A 17,863-nucleotide genomic window follows, 5' to 3' on the forward strand; every position below is an offset into this window, starting at 1 on the left:
TATCACATCCCCTCTGGGGTCTGGCTGGCACCAAGAAGTCTGCAACCACCAGCCACACCCCCTTCCCTTTTACCATAAAGAAGCCTGAATTCTAACTTGGGTAAGATGATTCTTTGGAACACTAGCTGCCGTCTTCTTGGTCTGCTGGATTTCTGAACAAAGTTGCTATTCCTTACCCCAACACCCCATGTCTCTATTTATTGGCCTATCATGCAGCTAGCAGTATGAGCTTGGATTCAGTAACAGAGAACTAATAGCAGAGAAAGTGACTGAACACTCATTCATTGCTTGGAAACATGAATATGGAAATCACAAGTTGGAGACTTAGTTAAGGCTGGTTTTCATGAACCAGCTAATTTTTTATTTATTTATTTGTATTTATTTATTTTTTTGGCTGCTTTGGGTCTTCGTTGCTGCACGCGGGCTTTCTCTAGTTGTGGTGAGCAGGGGCTACTCTTTGTTGCCGTGAGTGGGCTTCTCATTGTGGTGGCTTCTCTTGTTGCGGAGCAAGGGCTCTAGGCGTGCAGGCTTCAGTAGTTGTGGCTCGTGGGCTCTAGAGCACAGGCTCAGTAGCTGTGGCACATGGGCTTAGTTGCTCTGCAGCATGTGGGATCTTCCCGGACCAGCGCTCAAACCCGTGTCCCCTGCATTGGCAGGCGGATTCTTTTTTTTTTTATAATGAGTGAGTTCTCTTTCTGTTTTTTTTTTTTTTTTTTTTAAATTATTTATTTATTTATTTATTTTTGGCTGTGTTGGGTCTTCGTTTCTGTGCGAGGGTTTTCTCTAGTTGCGGCAAGCGGGCCCACTCTTCATCGCGGTGCGCGGGCCTCACTATTGCGGCCTCTCTTGTTGGCAGGCGGATTCTTAACCACTGCACCACCAGGGAAGTCCATGAACCAGCTTAGAACTGAGAGGAAATTAGAAAAACATTTATTATTATTATTGTTGGCCACACCACGTGGCATGCGGGATCTTAGTCCCCCGACCAGGGATCAAACCGGCGCCCCCTGCAGTGGAAGCACAGAGTCTTAACCACTGGCCCACCAGGGAAGCCCCTAGGAAAACATTTAGTTAGTAATGATGGCTATGGCTGTATAATGTAAATAATTGTGGTGAAACAACCAATCATTTTGGAGAGTCCTGAGCACTAAAGAAAAACTCAGCCTATGAAAAAATAAAAGAATTAAATTAGACACCTTCTCCAGATACCTAAGAGAAACCTGGGAAAGGGATAAAAGTAGCAAAAATTAGAATACCAAAATAACAAAATGTAGCAATCAGACATTTAGCATATAAAGAAAACATTTGCCTTAGTATTATTATTACATTACTAATGTAGGCTGAGGATAAAAAAATTCAAACAATGTGCAATGTAAAAAGTGAAAATCCTTTTTCCTATTCTTTTTTCTTTCCAGCTCACTCCTCAGAGGTTACCTCAGTTAAAAATTTAGTGTATAAACCTTTAGACCTTTGATAGGTAAAAAAATTTTTTTTTAATTTTAATAAAACACATATATCTGGACTTCCCTGGTGGGCAGTGGTTAAGAATCTGCCTGCCAATGTAGGGGAGACGGGTTTGATCCCCAGTCTGGGAAGATCCCACATGCCGCGGAGCAACTAAGCCCGTGTGCCACGACTACTGAGCCTGCGCTCTAGAGCCCGTGTGCCACAACTACTGAAGCCCGCACGCCTAGAGCCCACGTTCCGCAACAAGAGAAGCCACTGCAATGAGAAGCCCGCGCACCACAATAAAGAGTAGACCCCGCTCACCACAACTAGAGAAAGCCGCGCGCAGCAACGAAGACCCCACGCAGGCAAAAATAAATAAATAAATAGATTTCTTTTTTAAAAAAAAACACATGATATCATGGTATACATATTCCTTTATTTTAACATACTATTCTGAAACTTGGCTTTTTTCACTTAGCGATCTAAAATACGCTAAATATCTTTCCATATTAGTATATACAGATTTAGCTCAAATTTTAAAAATAGTTACATGGTATTCCATTGTAAACATGTACCATGATCTATTTTACTACTCCGTTTTTATGAAGATGAGAAGCCGGTATTTCAAGAGCAGTGAAAACAGTGTTCCTGGGAGGAAATCAGCCAGGGCACACATGCACTAAAGTGAGAACGTTTGTCAGTTTCCAGGAGCCTAGAGACCAGATCACGGGATCCCTGTGAGTACAGCTGAGTACCGGAGGGGGCTGGTGGTGCTGAGAGCAGGGTCTAGACTGTCTGGGGTTAAACACTGCCTCCACCATTACTGAGAGACCCTGGGCGAATTTAAACCCTGTGCCTTGTTTGCCTTGTCTGTAAATTAGAAATTATAAGCATACCTACTTCATAGGCTTCTTGTTAGGATTCCTTGAGTTAGTAAATATAAAACATTTAGAGTAATTGTCAAGCTGATAATAAGTTAGCAATTATTATGTAGGTCATAGAAAGGGTGTTGGATGTTATTTTATTTTATTTATTTTTTAACATATGCAATCTAAATTAATTAATTAATTATTTTATTTTTTGGCTGCACTGGGTCTTTGTTACTGCGCTCAGGCTTTCTCTAGTTGCGGTCAGCGGGGTCTACTCTTCGCTGTGGTGCAAAGGCTTCTTTCTCATTGCGGTGGCTTCTCTTGTTGCAGAGCATGGGCTCCAGGCGCGCAGGCTTCAGTAGTTGTGGCACGCAGGCTCAGTAGTTGTGGTGCATGGGCTTAGCTGCTCTGTGTCATGTTGAATCCTCCCGGACCAGGGATCGAACCCATGTCCCCTGCACTGGCAGACAGATTCTTAGCCGCTAAGCCACCAGGGAAGTCCCTGGATATTATTTAAATGTAATGGAAAGCATTGAAATGTTTTCAGCAGGGGAATGGCTTAACTCAGTTTTTATTTTTACAGGACCACACTCTCCATTGGATGGAAAATGGGTTGGAGGGAGGTGAAAACTAGACCAGTTAGGAAGCTATTGCATTGGTCCAGGAAAGAGACCATTGCAATAGGGTGGTGGCAAAGGAGATGGAGAGAAATGGACAGATTTTAGATCTATTTTGGAGACAGAATTGAGCGGACTAGTAGGAGGGTGAGGGGATGGAGACGTGAAGAAGCACTCAAGAAAGGCTGTGGGTGCTCCAGACTGAGATGCGGGAGCCTGAAAGGGAAAGAGTTAAAGACAGGAAAGGGGGAGGTGGGAGGGGGAGGGGGGGATTAGTGTTTGATTTTGAACTCAGTAAGTTTGAGATGTTATGATCTATCAAAGTGGAAGTTGTCAAGTAGGCAGTTTGATATACAAATACAAAATTGGATATACATTAAAGTCATAATACATCTGGACTTCATAAATCATATTTGTTGTCAATCATGAATTTTTATTCTGCAGGTAGTTATTAAGCAACAAATTATGCATTGAACACTAAAATATTTTGTTGGCAATGGAACATTTTAATTGGATTCTTTTCTCTAATTAGAAAAGTGATGTATCTTGCATGTATACTATTGACTATAATATTCTACCATATGGCTGCACATAATTTAATTGTTTCCTTGTTTTTTCTAATTTTTCGACATTTGAAATAATGCTTCAATGAATATTTTTTGTACATAAATCTATATCTGAGATCTTAATTTTTTTTTTTTTTTTTGCTTAGGATAGGTTTGTAGGAAAATAAATAATTTGTCAAGTGTGATTTTTTTAGTATTTTTTTTTTTAGTAGTACAATATTATTGTCTATATTCACTATACTGTGCATTAGATCTCTCTTTTTTAGGACTTTTGAAGCATATCGTCAACTTACTTTCCAGAAAAGTTGTACTAATTTACACTCCTAGTCACAATCTATGAAAGTTCACCATATCATTCATCAAAATTAAAATATTCGTTAAACTAAGAGGTGAAACATGACATCTGGTAGTTGTTTAATTTGCATTTCTTTAACAACCAGTGACAGGATTATCTCTGCTAATCTCCTATTGCTTTTACCACTGACAGATGGCTGTGATTCTCCTGGCATGCAGTCTTCTCTCTGCCCTCATTATCCCTTTCACCTGGTTTATTCCTACCCAATTCTTCACTTTCATCTCCAGTGACACCCCTTCAGTTCTGACTGCCCTCCTTCCTGCCTCTAGTGTATGTCTATTTTCTTTGATTTATGTTCTCATAGACCCATGCTCCTCTCCTTCAGAGAACTTATTTCAGCTTGTAATTATATATTTATTAGCATAAGTGTTTGATTAATGCTTATTTTCCCCCAAATCCTAAGCTTCAAGAAAGTGCAGGAATATTTTGTTCATCATTGAATCCCCACTCCATAAACAGTTGTGGAATGAATTGATAGACAAAACAAATGAATAGGAGGTGGGAAGAGAGAGGCACTATAATTGGGTAACCTGGGTCACGTGCCTACCCCTGTGCTGGGAGGTAGGTCTATTACTGAGAAAAGAAGCAGTGGCACAAATAAGGTTAATGGGAAATTACTGTGAGCTGGGCAGCTGTCCCAATTTGTATTGACCACAAGACATTCTAAATTTTCTTGTAGTCAGAACTACAGATTTTCTTTGTTAGGAAAATCTTTATTACATATAGGCTGAAAAGGTTCTATCTCATCCTGAATAAAATTAATGTACCCTTACGTTTTCCTCTAGGTATTTCCTTTTTATGGTTTCCTTTAAACATTTGATAGCAGTTGGACAGTTCTTATGATGAAAATGTAGAAAAAAACACAAACAAGGTTTGGCATACAGGAATAAATTTTCTGAACTGGATAGAAGTGAAAGAGAGAGTAAAACTCTCTTTGTGTTCTTATACATGACAGACAAATCTGATATATTTTTGGGGGGCGGGCCACACTGTGTGGCTTGAGGGGATCTTAGTTCCTCCATCAAGGATCAAACCCGTGCCTTCTGCAGCGGAAGGGTGAAGTTGTAACCCCTGGACCACCAGGGAAGTCCCACCTCTCAGTTTTCTTATGGAGACTCTGGTGCTATAGCTTTTTTGATACCCTCCCTATTAAGGTCCTAAACTGGCTACAAGTGTACTGAGAGATTTTGTTTATGAAGTCTTTCCTTACTCATAATTTACAAAGATAATCTATACTTTCTTCTACTTACTGTTTTCATCTGTCACATTTAGGTTAAATTCCATCTGGAGTCTACTTTTGTGTGTGGTGTGAGATATAGATCATTTTGTTTTTCCCATATAGATATAACCAGTTTCCCCAACATTGGATATTTAAATAACTTGTCTTTTCCTATGTGGTGCTGCTTTCATTGTATATTACATTCCCATACATGTTTATCTTGAAGCTATCTATTCTGTTCCATGGGTCTATCTGACTGGGCTTACAACAATACTGCATTTTTTTAAAAAATTGGGCTTCATAATACATCTTTTTGTTGTTGCTGTTGTTGTTTTGCATAGTACATCTTTAAAACTGGTAGGACAATCCCCCTTTTGTGATGGTCTTTTTGATGTGTAACCTTGGCTGTTTTTTTTTTTTTTTTAACCACTATGCACTTTCCTTGGCTGGTTATTTACTCAGTCAAAACGAATCTAGGTGTTGTTGTGAAGGTATTTTGTAGATGTGATTAAAGCCCATTAATCTGTTAACTTTAAGTAAGGAAAATAATCTTAGATAAACTGGGTGGGCCTGATCCAATCAGTTTAAAGGCCTTGAGAGCAGAGCTGGGGCTTCTCTGTAGAAGAAGACATTTGTCCTCTGGACTGCAGCTTCAGGCTGTACCTGAGAGTCCCAGCCTGTCCTCTGTGACAGCCTGCCCTATGAATTTCAGACTTGTATAGGCAAACCCAAAATTATGTGAGCCAATTTCTTGCAATAAATTTCTTAATATATATCTCTGACTGGTTCTGTTTCTCTGGTTTAAGCCTGACTGATACGTCCTCTTTATGCTTTTACATTTTTAATTTCTTTTTTTTTCTTTTGTTTTTTTCTCTTCATTTCTTATGTTTTTTTTTTTTAAAACAAAGATTGACTTAGTTATTTGTAAAACTTTATTCTATAAATTTATTTATTTATTTATGGCTGCGTTGGGTCTTCGTTGCTGCGCGGGGCTTTCTCTAGTTGCGACAAGTGGAGGCTACTCTTTGTTGAGGTGCGCGGGCTTCTCACTGCAGTGGCTTCTCTTGTTGCGGAGCATGGGCTCTAGGCGCGAGGGCTTCAGTAGTTGTGGCACGTGGGCTCTAGATCACAGGCTCAGTAGTTGTGGCACATGGACTTAGTTGCTCCACGGCATGTGGAATCTTCCTGGACCAGGGCTCGAACCCGTGTCCCCTGCATTGGCAGGCGGATTCTTAACCACTGTGCCACCAGGGAAGTCCCAAACTTTATTCTTCTAAACAAATCGTAGAGATGTTTACTGAGTTCCTAAAAAAATCCATGTGAAATTTTGATTGCATCAGATTTATTGGTTAACTTGGGGGGAACTGACATCTTTATAATATTGTTATCCATTCCAAGAGGATGGCTGCCTTTGCATTTATTGAACTTCTATATATCCTTCATAAAAGTTTTAAAGTTTTTTTTTTTCACATCTTATGCAGTCTTCATTAATGTCCACATACTTTACATTTTGGGGGCTTATTGTGAATAGTATTTTATTTTAAATTATATTTTCTGGTTGGTTATTGATGCTGTGAGAAATGCTATTGGGTTTTTGAAAGGTTGGTTTTAATATGCAGAAAACTTATTGACCTTTCTTATTAGTTCTAACAGTTTGTATCTAGATTCTATTGCTCTTTCTATATAGGTGATACATTCATTTACAAATAGCAGTAGTCTTATCTCTTCCTTTCCTGTTTTTATGCCTCTTATATCTTGTCATTACTTGATATAAGGTAGAAGGAGGGATCTAAAGATTTAAAGAAATGGGAACCTTGTAGTGGATTTCTCTTTTTCAGTCTGTTCACCTACCTTCTAGCTATGTCCTGAAAGAACCCAGAAGATTGTTCTCTCACTAAAGGAGAAATACTTTCATGAAATGAATACTGACTTCAAAAAATAGAGGTATAGTGACTGTTCTTTGTCAGTAAAAGCTTTTGTGGATAATATGAGGTAGAGGATGACCCAATATTCCTAATATGGACCAATAAAACGAATGCCAACTAGTCAAGATATTCCTGGAATTACTATAGTTGTTCTGGAGGTACTGGCCATTCACAGGATTCAGAATCACACCATCAACATTTAAACCAGAATAGATCATTTCTACCATGTGGTGCCAAACCTTAACCAGAACAGATATGTTTGGAAAGCACGAGATCCAGATGCCTAGATTTACATCGGCTCATTTTACCCCAAACATTTTATTAGCTTCTCAGTAACGTGTTTCTGCATTTTTGGCAATGGATAATTTGCACTCCACATACAGTGTTTTGTTGGAGTTTTACCATCGCAATTTTACCATATTTAGCAAGTGACATAAACCCTGTACTGGATTTCTGACTTATAGACTAAGAGTTATTATGGGAAGAAGAGCCAGTGGAAGCCCCGGGAACTCTCGCTTCCTATCAAAATGTGGAATTTTGTAGAATCACAGGCATTAGTGCCCATACCAAAGGCTTCTGAGATACAAAGATGGCAATTCCTATATTAGACGTGTTTAAAGCACCAGTTTGACAGTGGAAAAGGCAGATGAGTCTTAGCAGGTGAATATCAGCGGATTATCTTAAACTTAATCAGGTGATGACCACAATCACAATTGCTATTCCAGATGGGAGCTTCTTCGGGGAGGAAATCACACAAGTCCTGGTGACTGGTATATAGCTATTTATCTAGCAGGTTATATTTATTTTTGATTCCAATAAACTGAGGATACCTTTAACCTAGAAGGGACAGCAATACACCTTAATTGTCTCCCATTGAGGTTAGGTCAACTGGCTGTGTGCTACAGGAAACTATTGTTTCATCAATCCACAGGTTGGTACACACTAGTCTATTACATTGATGACATTTGGCTGCAATGACCTATAGAACTGTAAGCAGTTACCCTAGATGCCTTTGAAAAAAAAAAAAAAGAAAAAAAAATATATGCCAGACGGTGGGAGAAAAATCCCATGAAATTACAACGGTTTGTTGTCTCAGTGAAGTTTCTGGGGACCAGATGATTTCTTTCTAAATGGAAGGACTAATTATTGCGCCACTAAGAAAGAGGAATAATTCTTGGTGGGTTGTTGACCAGAGCTGCCATGTTTAGTGGTAAAAGTTCATGGAAAACTTCAGTAATCTTACACAGGCAGATGTAATTCTAAGATTAGTGGTAAAAGTTCATGGAAAACTTCAGTAATCTTACATAGGCAGATGTAATTCTAAGATGTAATTTAATTCCACTAAGATTTCAAGTCTCTGAGGAATAAAAGTTTGATCAGCTGAGATTCTGCTGGCTATAGACAAAGATAGGGATGGGTAGTTGAGAAGTCAAGTTATAAATACCAACTGTGGCCTTGGATTCACTTGCAAAATTGAGAACTTTAAAATCTACTGGCATTTTCAGGTACATATTTATATATTTTAGAATAGTTTTTGTCTTTGTTCTCCCTTTCCCCCAATATTTTATATAGAAAAAGATGCCTGTTAATTTTATAATTTAAAGAATAGTGGACAAATTTTCAAGAGAATTAGTCAACTTCTTTAATTAAACAATTGAAGAGAATTAAGAGACTTAAAAGACAGATAAGCATCACTCCAAGATCCTGGATCCTGGGTGCAATAATTGAGATTTTGGCTTAAGCACTTTTAGGAATAGCTAAAGACCTAAGAGGTTGTTGCATTATGTTAGATGTTATTTTCTTTAAAGAGGTGTAAGTGTGGGAAGAAACATACATGTTGATTTCGGGAAGCCAAAGGGGTAGACCATCGTGGAAATTCGTCTCTCACTTAGCATCTGAATTCCTTCCCTATGTTTGGGGGAATTGTCACACGCAGCAGCATCTGCCCCCCATTATAGAAGCCATGGATCCCAGATCTCTGCTTTCCCTGCAGCCAGCAACCACCCCAGTCTTGGAATCAGAAGTTAGTGATACATCAGTACCGCTTTTTTAGAGTCCATATATATGTGTTAGCATACAGTATTTATTTTTCTCTTTCTGACTTACTTCACTCTGTATGACAGACTCTAGGTCCATCCACCTCACTACAAATAACTCAATTTCGTTCCTTTTTATGGCTGAGTAATATTTCAGTGTATACGCCAATAAGGATGTGAAGAAAAAAAAAGAAGTTAGTGATACAAAGAAACTGATGTTGTACAGAGTACATTCTGGAAGTGGTAGCGACACAGCAGCAGCTGTCTAGTTGAGGTTTTACTGGGTCAAGTTAATCACACCCGGAGGTAAGAGGCAAACTTAGGCAAAGAAGTGCACAGCTGAGTGTTGGGAGCAAAGTCCTGCCCATTCTCTTCACTGGGTGGACGGAAAAAGCAGACTCCTTCCATCAAGGGGACCCTAAATGAATGCTTTGCCATCAGCTTAGGACGCCTTCAAACCACAAAGAAAAAGGCATCACTGACTCTTCTCTTCGAGCGCATAGTCTCTTTTTTTTTTTAAACAAATTTTATTTATTTATTTATTTTTGGCTGTGTTGGGTCTTCATTGCTGCATGCCAGCTTTCTCTAGTTGCGGCGAGCGGGGGCTACTCTTTAGTTGTGGTGCACGGGCTTCTCGCTGTGGTGGCTTCTCTTGTTGCGGAGCGTGGGCTCTAGGTGTGCGGGCTTCAATAGTTGTGGCACGTGGGCTCAGTAGTTGTGGTGCACGGGCTTAGTTGCTCCGCGGCATGTGGGATCTTCCTGGACCAGGGCTTGAACCCGTGTCCACTGCATTGGCAGGCAGATTCTTAACCACTGCACCACCAGGGAACCCCCGAGCACGGAGTCTCTTAACGGGTTGCTACTTGCCCTGGTAGGGATTAGCCTAGTTAAAAAGCCACAGGGTGTTTTTTTGTTTTGTTTTTCCCACCCATCATAAATGTTTACAGGCTGGTACATGCCCATTTTAGCTTTTCCTGTTCCGTCACTTTAAACTCCTTATTTTTCTTTAAACATGATTTTTTTTTTTTTTTGGCTGTGTTGGGTCTTCGTTGTGGTGTGTGTGCTTCTCATTCGGTGGCTTCTCTTGTTGCAGAGCATGGGCTCTAGGTGAGCGGGCTTCGGTAGTTGTGGCACGCGGGCTCAGTAGTTGTGGTGCATGGGCTTAGTTACTCCGTGGCATGTGGGATCTTCCTAGACCAGGGATCTAACCCGTGTCCCCTGCATTGGCAGGCGGATTCTTAACCACTTCACCACCAGGGAAGTCCCCAAACACTGTTCATTCACCTTTTTTTTAACTGTGTTGTATATTATATCCCCAGAAATTATTATCTTATAAATGAAAGTTTGTACCTGTTGACAGATCTGTTCTTTGTTTCTATGAATTCAGTTTTTTTAGATGCCACATATAAACAAGGTCACACAGTATTTGCCTTTCTCTGACATTTCACTTAGCATAATGCCCTCATGGTCCATCCCTGCTGTCATGGTGTCGCAAATGGTAAGATTTCCTTTTTGTGGTTGAATAACATTCCACTGTGTGTAGATACTACATTTTCTTTATCCTTTCATCCATCAATTTACACTTAGGTTGTTTCCATGGGTTGGCTATTGTAAATAATGCTGAATGAATGTCTCCTCAAAATAGTGATTTTGTTTTATTCGGATATACACCCAGAAGTGGAATTGCCGGGTAGTATTGTAGTTATGTTTTTAATTTTTTGAGGAACCTCCATACTGTTTTCTGTGATGTCTGCATCAATTTACATTCCCACCAACAGTGCGCAAGTGTTCCCTTTTCTCCACATCCTTGTCGCCGGTGCTTGTTATCTCTTGTCTTTTATTTTTTTTCCCCCTGTGCTATATAGTAGGTCCTTGCTGGTTATCTATTTAAAATATAGCAGTGTGTACATGTCAATCCCAAACTCCCAATCTATCCCTCCCCCCAGACTTCCCCCTGGTAACCATAAGTTCTTTCTCTAAGTCTGTGAGTCTGACAATATTTTATTTGTGAGATTCTTCCAGGTTGTTGCATGTTGCAATAGTTCATTCTTTCTTGTTCCTGTAAGGTATGCCAGTGTATGAATATGTCACACTTTATCCAACCCACTCTTGATAGACATTTGGGGTGTTTCCAAATTTTGGGTACCATGAACTGTGCTCTATGTCCTCATAGATTTTTAAAAAATTTTGTTTAATTTATTTTTTAATAAATTTATTTATTTAGTTTTTGGCTGCTTTGGGTCTTCGTTGCTGTGTGCAGGCTTTCTCTAGTTGCAGCGAGCGGGGGCTACTCTTCGTTGCAGTGTGTGGGCTTCTCATTGCGGTGGCTTCTCTTGTTGCGGAGCAAGGCTGTAGGCGCGCGGGCTCAGTAGTTGTGGCACACGGGCTTAGTTGCCCTGCAGCATGTGGGATCTTCCCAGAAGAGGGATCAAACCCGTGTCCCCTGCATTGGCAGGTGGACTCTTAACCACTGGACCACCAGGGAAGTCCTCCTCATAGATTTTTAATTTTCTTTGCAGTCAACTCTTACGATGTGCGTGTCATAGTACTATGCTGTAATCAAAGTGTGAGAGCAATCACTGTCACGCCAAGTCCTCTGGCTCTACCACCAACAGATTGCATAAAATCACTCAGGTACTCTTAGGCTGTATATGTGTGAGTGTGTGTGTGTGCATACATATTTTTCTTTACAACATGGAATCACAACATATATGTGGTTCTCTATTCTGCTGATTTCATATAACTTTATATTGTGAGCATTTTCCCCTATTGTGAAAATTCTTAGAAAACGTAATTTTTAATGGAGATATACCATTCTGTCTTACGGCTTTGCCATCATGTATTTAATTAATTCCCTAGTGGCAGACATTTAGATCATCTCCAGTTGTTTTCAATACGAATAGCGCTATGGATAAACTTCCTTGAATATAAATCTTTGTCCATTTTGCACGTCTGTTTGGAATGGCACTGAGAACTCTCCATACGGCTAGGGTATGGCTGTATGTAGCTTAGGGTAGCAGAGGTACCATATATCTTTCCTGTGACATGAAATGGACAGATGTGCATGATCAACTCTTCCAATCTGTAACAACTCCAGAATTTACCCTCAGTTTCCTTATGGGTTATGCAGTAGAGTGGGGCAGTTGGGAGAATCGCTTCCTCTTGCAAGGATAATCAGGCAGGAGCAGGTGATATGAGTAGGAGGGTGGAGGGACAGGCAAGGGGCAGACAGCCTGCAGACCCACGATCTTCCCCCTGTTTCGAATCCATCTTCATATCCTTTTGGCAGAGGGCCCCAGGTATTCCTGTGGTAGCTGCTATTTTCAGCTCCTCTTCATCTGTGCTGCAGAGTCTGTGCCCTACATCTTTCCCATTAACTTCACTCCACCAATTATTCATTCATTCATTCAACAAATATTTAATGTGCACCTGCCATGTGCCAGATATAGCTGTAGGCATTGGATATATACACAAGTGAATAAAACAAAGTCAGTGCCCTTGTTGAGTACACAGTCTAGTTGTTGGGGGGCGGGGAGCAGAAATAAACACATGAGCAAATAAACACACCTGTAACATGTCAGGTCATGAACGTTATGAAGAAAAATAAAGCAGAGTATGAGGGAAGGAGAGACCCATCTTTAATCCACAAATGTGTTCAAGTGTTTCCTGATGAAATAAAACTTTATTGCATCTTGTAACCACAGTTCACTCTCATTTCCTTTATAGGGAGATATCGACACTTGCTTTCGTCACTTCCCCACCTCACAATCTCTCAACCAGCTGCAGCCTCAGACCCAATAGTTCCAGTTCTGAGCTCATTCCCCCCGCCCCCAAGTCCCATTCCTGCTCCTCCAGTTGGCAGAATTATATTTAGTCCTTTCTCACTTTCCCTTTCTCCACATCCAATCAATCATGAAGACCTCCTCAACTTACCTCCTAAATATCTTTCACTTCACCCCCATTGTCACTGCCTCTATTGGTTTGCTAGGGCTGCTATACCAAAGTACCACAAAGTGGGTTGATTAAACTACAGAAATTTATTGTCTCATAGTTCCGGAGGTTGGAAATCCAGATTTTGGTAGGGTTGATTCCTTCTGAGGGCTGTGAGGGAAGGATCTGCTCCAGGCCTCTCTCCTTGGCTTGTAGATGGCCACCTTCATGTTCACATGGTGTTCTCCTTGTATCTCCACATCATCTTCCCTCTGTACTTATCTCTGTGTTCAAATTTCCCCTTTTTATAAGGACACCAGTCATATTGGATTAGGCACACTCTAATGATCTCACTTTACCTTGATTACCTCTGTATATACTCTCTCTTCAAATAAGGTCACATCCTGAGGTACTGGGAGTTAGGAATTTTGGAGGGACACAATTCAACATAGGAATTTTGGAGGGACACAATTCAACCCAAAACATTGCCTTTGTTCAAGCCTTTGTCATTTCTCACCTGTATTATTTCTTTAGTCTCCTTAGGAGAGTCCCTGCTTCCAGCATCATCTTCTTTCAACCCACCCTCCACTCTGCTGCCAGAGGACCACATAAAACTTGCTGTGGCTGCCAGGAAAATTCAGGCTTCTTGCCAATGCCTACCAGCCCTTTGTGTTCTGGCTTCTGCCATCCTTCCTAGTCTTACTTCCTACCATTCATATAGCATTACTGCAGCCATCGTTGAGCTCTTTGCCATGATTGCCCTGCCTCTGAACTTGACTATGTGTGGTTCCTCTTGCCTGGGATGGTCTCTCTTCCTCCTCTCCCTGACTGAACAACTCATGTGGTCTTCAGGCCAGCTCCAGCATCATCTCCTCTAAAAAGCCTTCCTTAACACCCCCAGTCTGGGTTTTGTGTCTTTACTCCAGGACCTATGCTCCCTCTGCATTTCTCTCTGCTGTACTTTTACTTATTTACTCACTAATTCAATGCCTAGTATACCAAAGGCACTCAATACACGTTTGCTGAACACATGAGTAAGTGAATAAATGAATCCTCCTGTAGAAAATTGCAGTGTTAGAGTGAGTAAGCTAGCTGGTGAGAACAAAAGTTTTATAAGGGAGAGGCAAAATTAGCGGTGGGTGTGGTAATCAGACGTGGTTTATAATCCTCACACTCGAACAGAAATTGCATTTCAGCTGCTGTCGCTGCTGGGAGAAAAGTCCTGCTACTGCACTGACTCTCCCTTTGTTCAGTAACATGACCAGTAAGAAAATAATTGCAGTGTTTGGAGCAACAGGTAAAAAACTCCTTACTTTTAAAGTGCGTGCTGACTTTGCTTACTTTCTTGTCTTCCTGTTTTTAACTTCAGAGCCTGCAAGCATGGACTGAACAAAGGGCCCTTTGGAGGAAACTGAGAAAAGTATCATTTGCTTGAATTTCTGATGTGGTAAAGGGGGCAGGGTGATTTGACTTGATTTGTCAGAAATGATCTCAGCGGGACAAGGACAACTGACACATTCTCTTGTTCTTGATCATGTGCTGATCTGTTGGTGTAAGTTTCATTTCAGCATAAGTAATATGCTAGAGACTTTTCTCCACTCGCTTCCTGACAAGCACGGGAGCAAGTGTGAGAGGCCCGTGGGTACGTAGGAGATATCCACATGCCTGACCAGTACTCCAGCAACTCTGAAAGGGTGGAGTGGGTGGGGATTAGGAGAACGTGTGGCGGGACTTCTCTCACCAGAGAGCTGCCCCAGCCTTTCAACTGGCATCTCTACTTCCCTTCTGCCTCCCTCACAATCTGTTCTCCAACAGCCAGACCTATCTTTGCAAAATGTTGTTCCAATCAGGTCACTCTCCTTCAATCTATTCTCATTTCTGCCTCTCGATGATCTGTTTGAAACTGTCAGATCACGGCATGCTTCTGCTCAAAATCCTCCCCCCCATCTCACTCCAAGTGAAATGCAAAGCCCAGTTAATGACCTGCAGGACCCTTCTAGGATCTTGTCTTCTACCATTCTCCCTCGCTCACTCTGCGTGTTCCTCAAACACACTCCCACTTTAAGGCCTTTGCATTGGCTACTCCCTCAACCTAGAGTAATCTTCCTCTAGTTACCCATGCTGCTTTCTCCCTCGTGTCTTCCAAGCCAGATGTCGCCCTCTCCATGAGTGCTTTCCAGACACATTTATTTAAAATTGCAACTCCGGGGACTTCCCTGGTGGCGCAGTGGTTAAGAATCTGCCTGCCAATGCAGAGGACATGAGTTTGAGCCCTGGTCTGGGAAGATTCCACATGCCGCAGAGCAACTAAGCCCATGAGCCACAACTACTGAGCCTGTGCTCTAGAGCCCGCGAGCCACAACTACTGAGCCTGAGTGCCACAGGTACTGAAACCCACACGCCTAGAACTTGTGCTCCACTACAAGAGAAGCCACTGCAATGAGAAGTCCACGCACCGCAACAAAGCGTAGCCCCTGCTCGCTGCAACTAGAGAAAGCCTGCACACAGCAACAAAGACCCAACGCAGCCAAAAATAAATAAATAAATTTATTTTAAAAATTGCAACTCTGCTCCACCCTGCCGCTGTCTGATTCTCCTCCCTGCTTGATTTCTTCTGTTACCATGTGTCTCTCCACACTAGGATAGAAGCTCTGTGAGGACAGGGATTTTGTCTGAAGGGAGGCTAAAGCAGGGAGAAGAGAGAAGTAAAATCTCAAAAACCAACAGCCAGGTATGACATTAACTTTAAAAGGAAAAAAAAAAAGGTAATGCGAGGAGGGTTGATTGTATACAGCATTAGGGTGATAGTGAAGTTGTTGGTTTTTCCTGAAAGAGATGAGAAGCCATTGAAAGGTTTCGAGCAGAGTTGTGACATGATAAGACCTGGTGTTAAAAGGTTCATTTTAGCTTCTGTTTTGTGAAGAGACTGTAGGGGGCAAGGGCTAAAGCAGGGAGACCTCTTATGAGGCCAAGGCCGTTGCCCTAAACCAGGCAAGATGATAGTGGCTTAGACCAGGGAGTGGTCAGATTCCTAATATGTTTTTTTTTTTTTTTTGAAACATCTTTATTGAAGTATAATTGCTTTACAATGGTGTGTTAGTTTCTGCTTTATAACAAAGTGAATCAGTTATACATATACATATGTTCCCATATCTCTTCCCTCTTGCGTCTCCCTCCCTCCCACCCTCCCCATCCCACCCCTCTAGGTGGTCACAAAGCACCGAGCTGATCTCCCTGTGCTATGCGGCTGCTTCCCACTAGCTATCTATTTTACATTTGGTAGTGTATATATGTCCATGACACTCTCTCACCCTGTCACATCTCACCCCTCCCCCTCCCCATATCCTCAAGTCCATTCTCTAGTAGGTCTGTGTCTTTATTCCCGTCTTGCCACTAGGTTCTTCATGGCCTTTTTTTTTTTTTTCCTTAGATTCCATATGTATGTGTTAGCATACTGTATTTGTTTTTCTCTTTCTGACTTACTTCACTCTGTATGACAGACTCTAACTCCATCCACCTCATTACAAATACCTCCATTTCATTTCTTCCTAATATGTTTTAAAGAGAGTTGACAGGTTCCCTGATAGGCCAGATATCAGAGGTTAGCAGAGGGGAGAAGAGAATGACTCCTAAGCATTTTGGCTTGAGCAACTAGAAGAATAAATTTGTGATTCACTGAAATGGGGAAGACCATGGGGGAAGCAACTCAAGGCAGGTCAGGAGCTCTGTTTTAGTCTCCTTAATCCTGACTTGCTGCTAAGCATCCAGAGTAGGAGGCTGGATAAGAGCGGGGGGAGGCTGCTAAAGGAATCAGGTCAGATGTGTCAGAGTTGAAGAAAGTTGAGTCATAGTTAGCTAAGGAAGTGCACTGATTGCTTTACTTCCCAGTTCTTGTCCTTAGTTCAGTAACCTTGGAGCTCAGGGTGTGTTTGGGCATTTGAGGAAGGGTTGCCAGATTTAGCAGATAAAAATACAAGATGCCTAATTGAGGAACCAAGATGGCGGAGTAGAAGGACGTGCTCTCACTCGCTCTTGTGAGAACACCGGAATCACAACTAACTGCTGAACAATCATCGACAGGAAGACACTGGAATTCACCAAAAAAGATACCCCACATCCAAAGACAAAGGAGAAGCCACAATGAGATGGTAGGAGGGGCGCAATCACAATAAAATCAAATCCCATAACTGCTGGGTGGGTGACTCACAAACTGGAGAACACTTATACCACAGAAGTCCACCCACTGGAGTGAAGGTACTGAGCCCCACGTCAGGCTTCCCAACCTGGGGGTCCAGCAACGGGAGGAGGAATTCCTAGAGAATCAGACTTTGAAGGCTAGCGGGATTTGATTGCAGGACTCTGACAGGACTGGGGGAAACAGAGACTCCACTCTTGGAGGACACACACAAAGTAGTGTGTGCATCGGGACCAAGGGGAAGGAGCAGTGACCCCATAGGAGACTGAACCAGACCTACCTGCTAGTGTTGGAGGGTCTCCTGCAGAGGTGGGGGGTCGCTGTGTCTCACCATGAGGACAAGGACACTGGCGGCAGAGATTCTGGGAAGTACTCCTTGGCATGAGCCCTCCCAGAGTCTGCCATTAGCCCCACCAAAGAGCCCAGGTAGGCTCCAGTGTTGGGTTGCCTCAGGCCAAACAACCAACAAGGAGGGAACCCAGCCCCACCCATCAACAGTCAAGTGGATTAAAGTTTTACTGAGCTCTGCCCACCAGAGCAACACCCAGCTCTACCCACCACCAGTCCCTCCCATCAGGAAACTTGCTCAAGCCTCTTAGATAGCCTCATCCACCAGAGGACAGACAGCAGAAGCAAGAAGATCTACAATCCTGCAGCCTGTGGAACAAAAACCACATTCACAGAGAGATAGACAAGATGAAA

General features: G+C 41.9%; 1 protein-coding gene and 1 long non-coding RNA gene across 2 annotated transcripts in view; one reads left to right on the forward strand and one right to left on the reverse strand.

The window, feature by feature from the left end:
* Nucleotides 1-679: 679 nt before the first annotated feature.
* LOC309660683 overlaps nucleotides 680-17,863 on the reverse strand; it is a 54,867-nt gene continuing 37,683 nt past the window's right edge. Inside the window, exon 3 of the long non-coding RNA XR_014263540.1 lies at nucleotides 680-907. This is a non-coding gene — a long non-coding RNA (uncharacterized lncRNA). The remainder of the gene's footprint in view (nucleotides 908-17,863) is intronic.
* The window catches only part of LOC309659567 (nmrA-like family domain-containing protein 1), a gene marked incomplete at its 5' end in the record, with an annotated part of 29,547 nt that continues 25,907 nt past the window's right edge, over nucleotides 14,224-17,863 (forward strand). The window contains one exon of the mRNA XM_082459447.1: nucleotides 14,224-14,263. Coding sequence (XP_082315573.1) covers nucleotides 14,224-14,263 — 40 coding nt within the window. The remainder of the gene's footprint in view (nucleotides 14,264-17,863) is intronic.

Source organism: Balaenoptera physalus (genome assembly GCF_965194825.1).
Source record: "Balaenoptera physalus genome assembly, chromosome: 4".
NCBI classification, from domain to species: domain Eukaryota; kingdom Metazoa; phylum Chordata; class Mammalia; order Artiodactyla; family Balaenopteridae; genus Balaenoptera; species Balaenoptera physalus.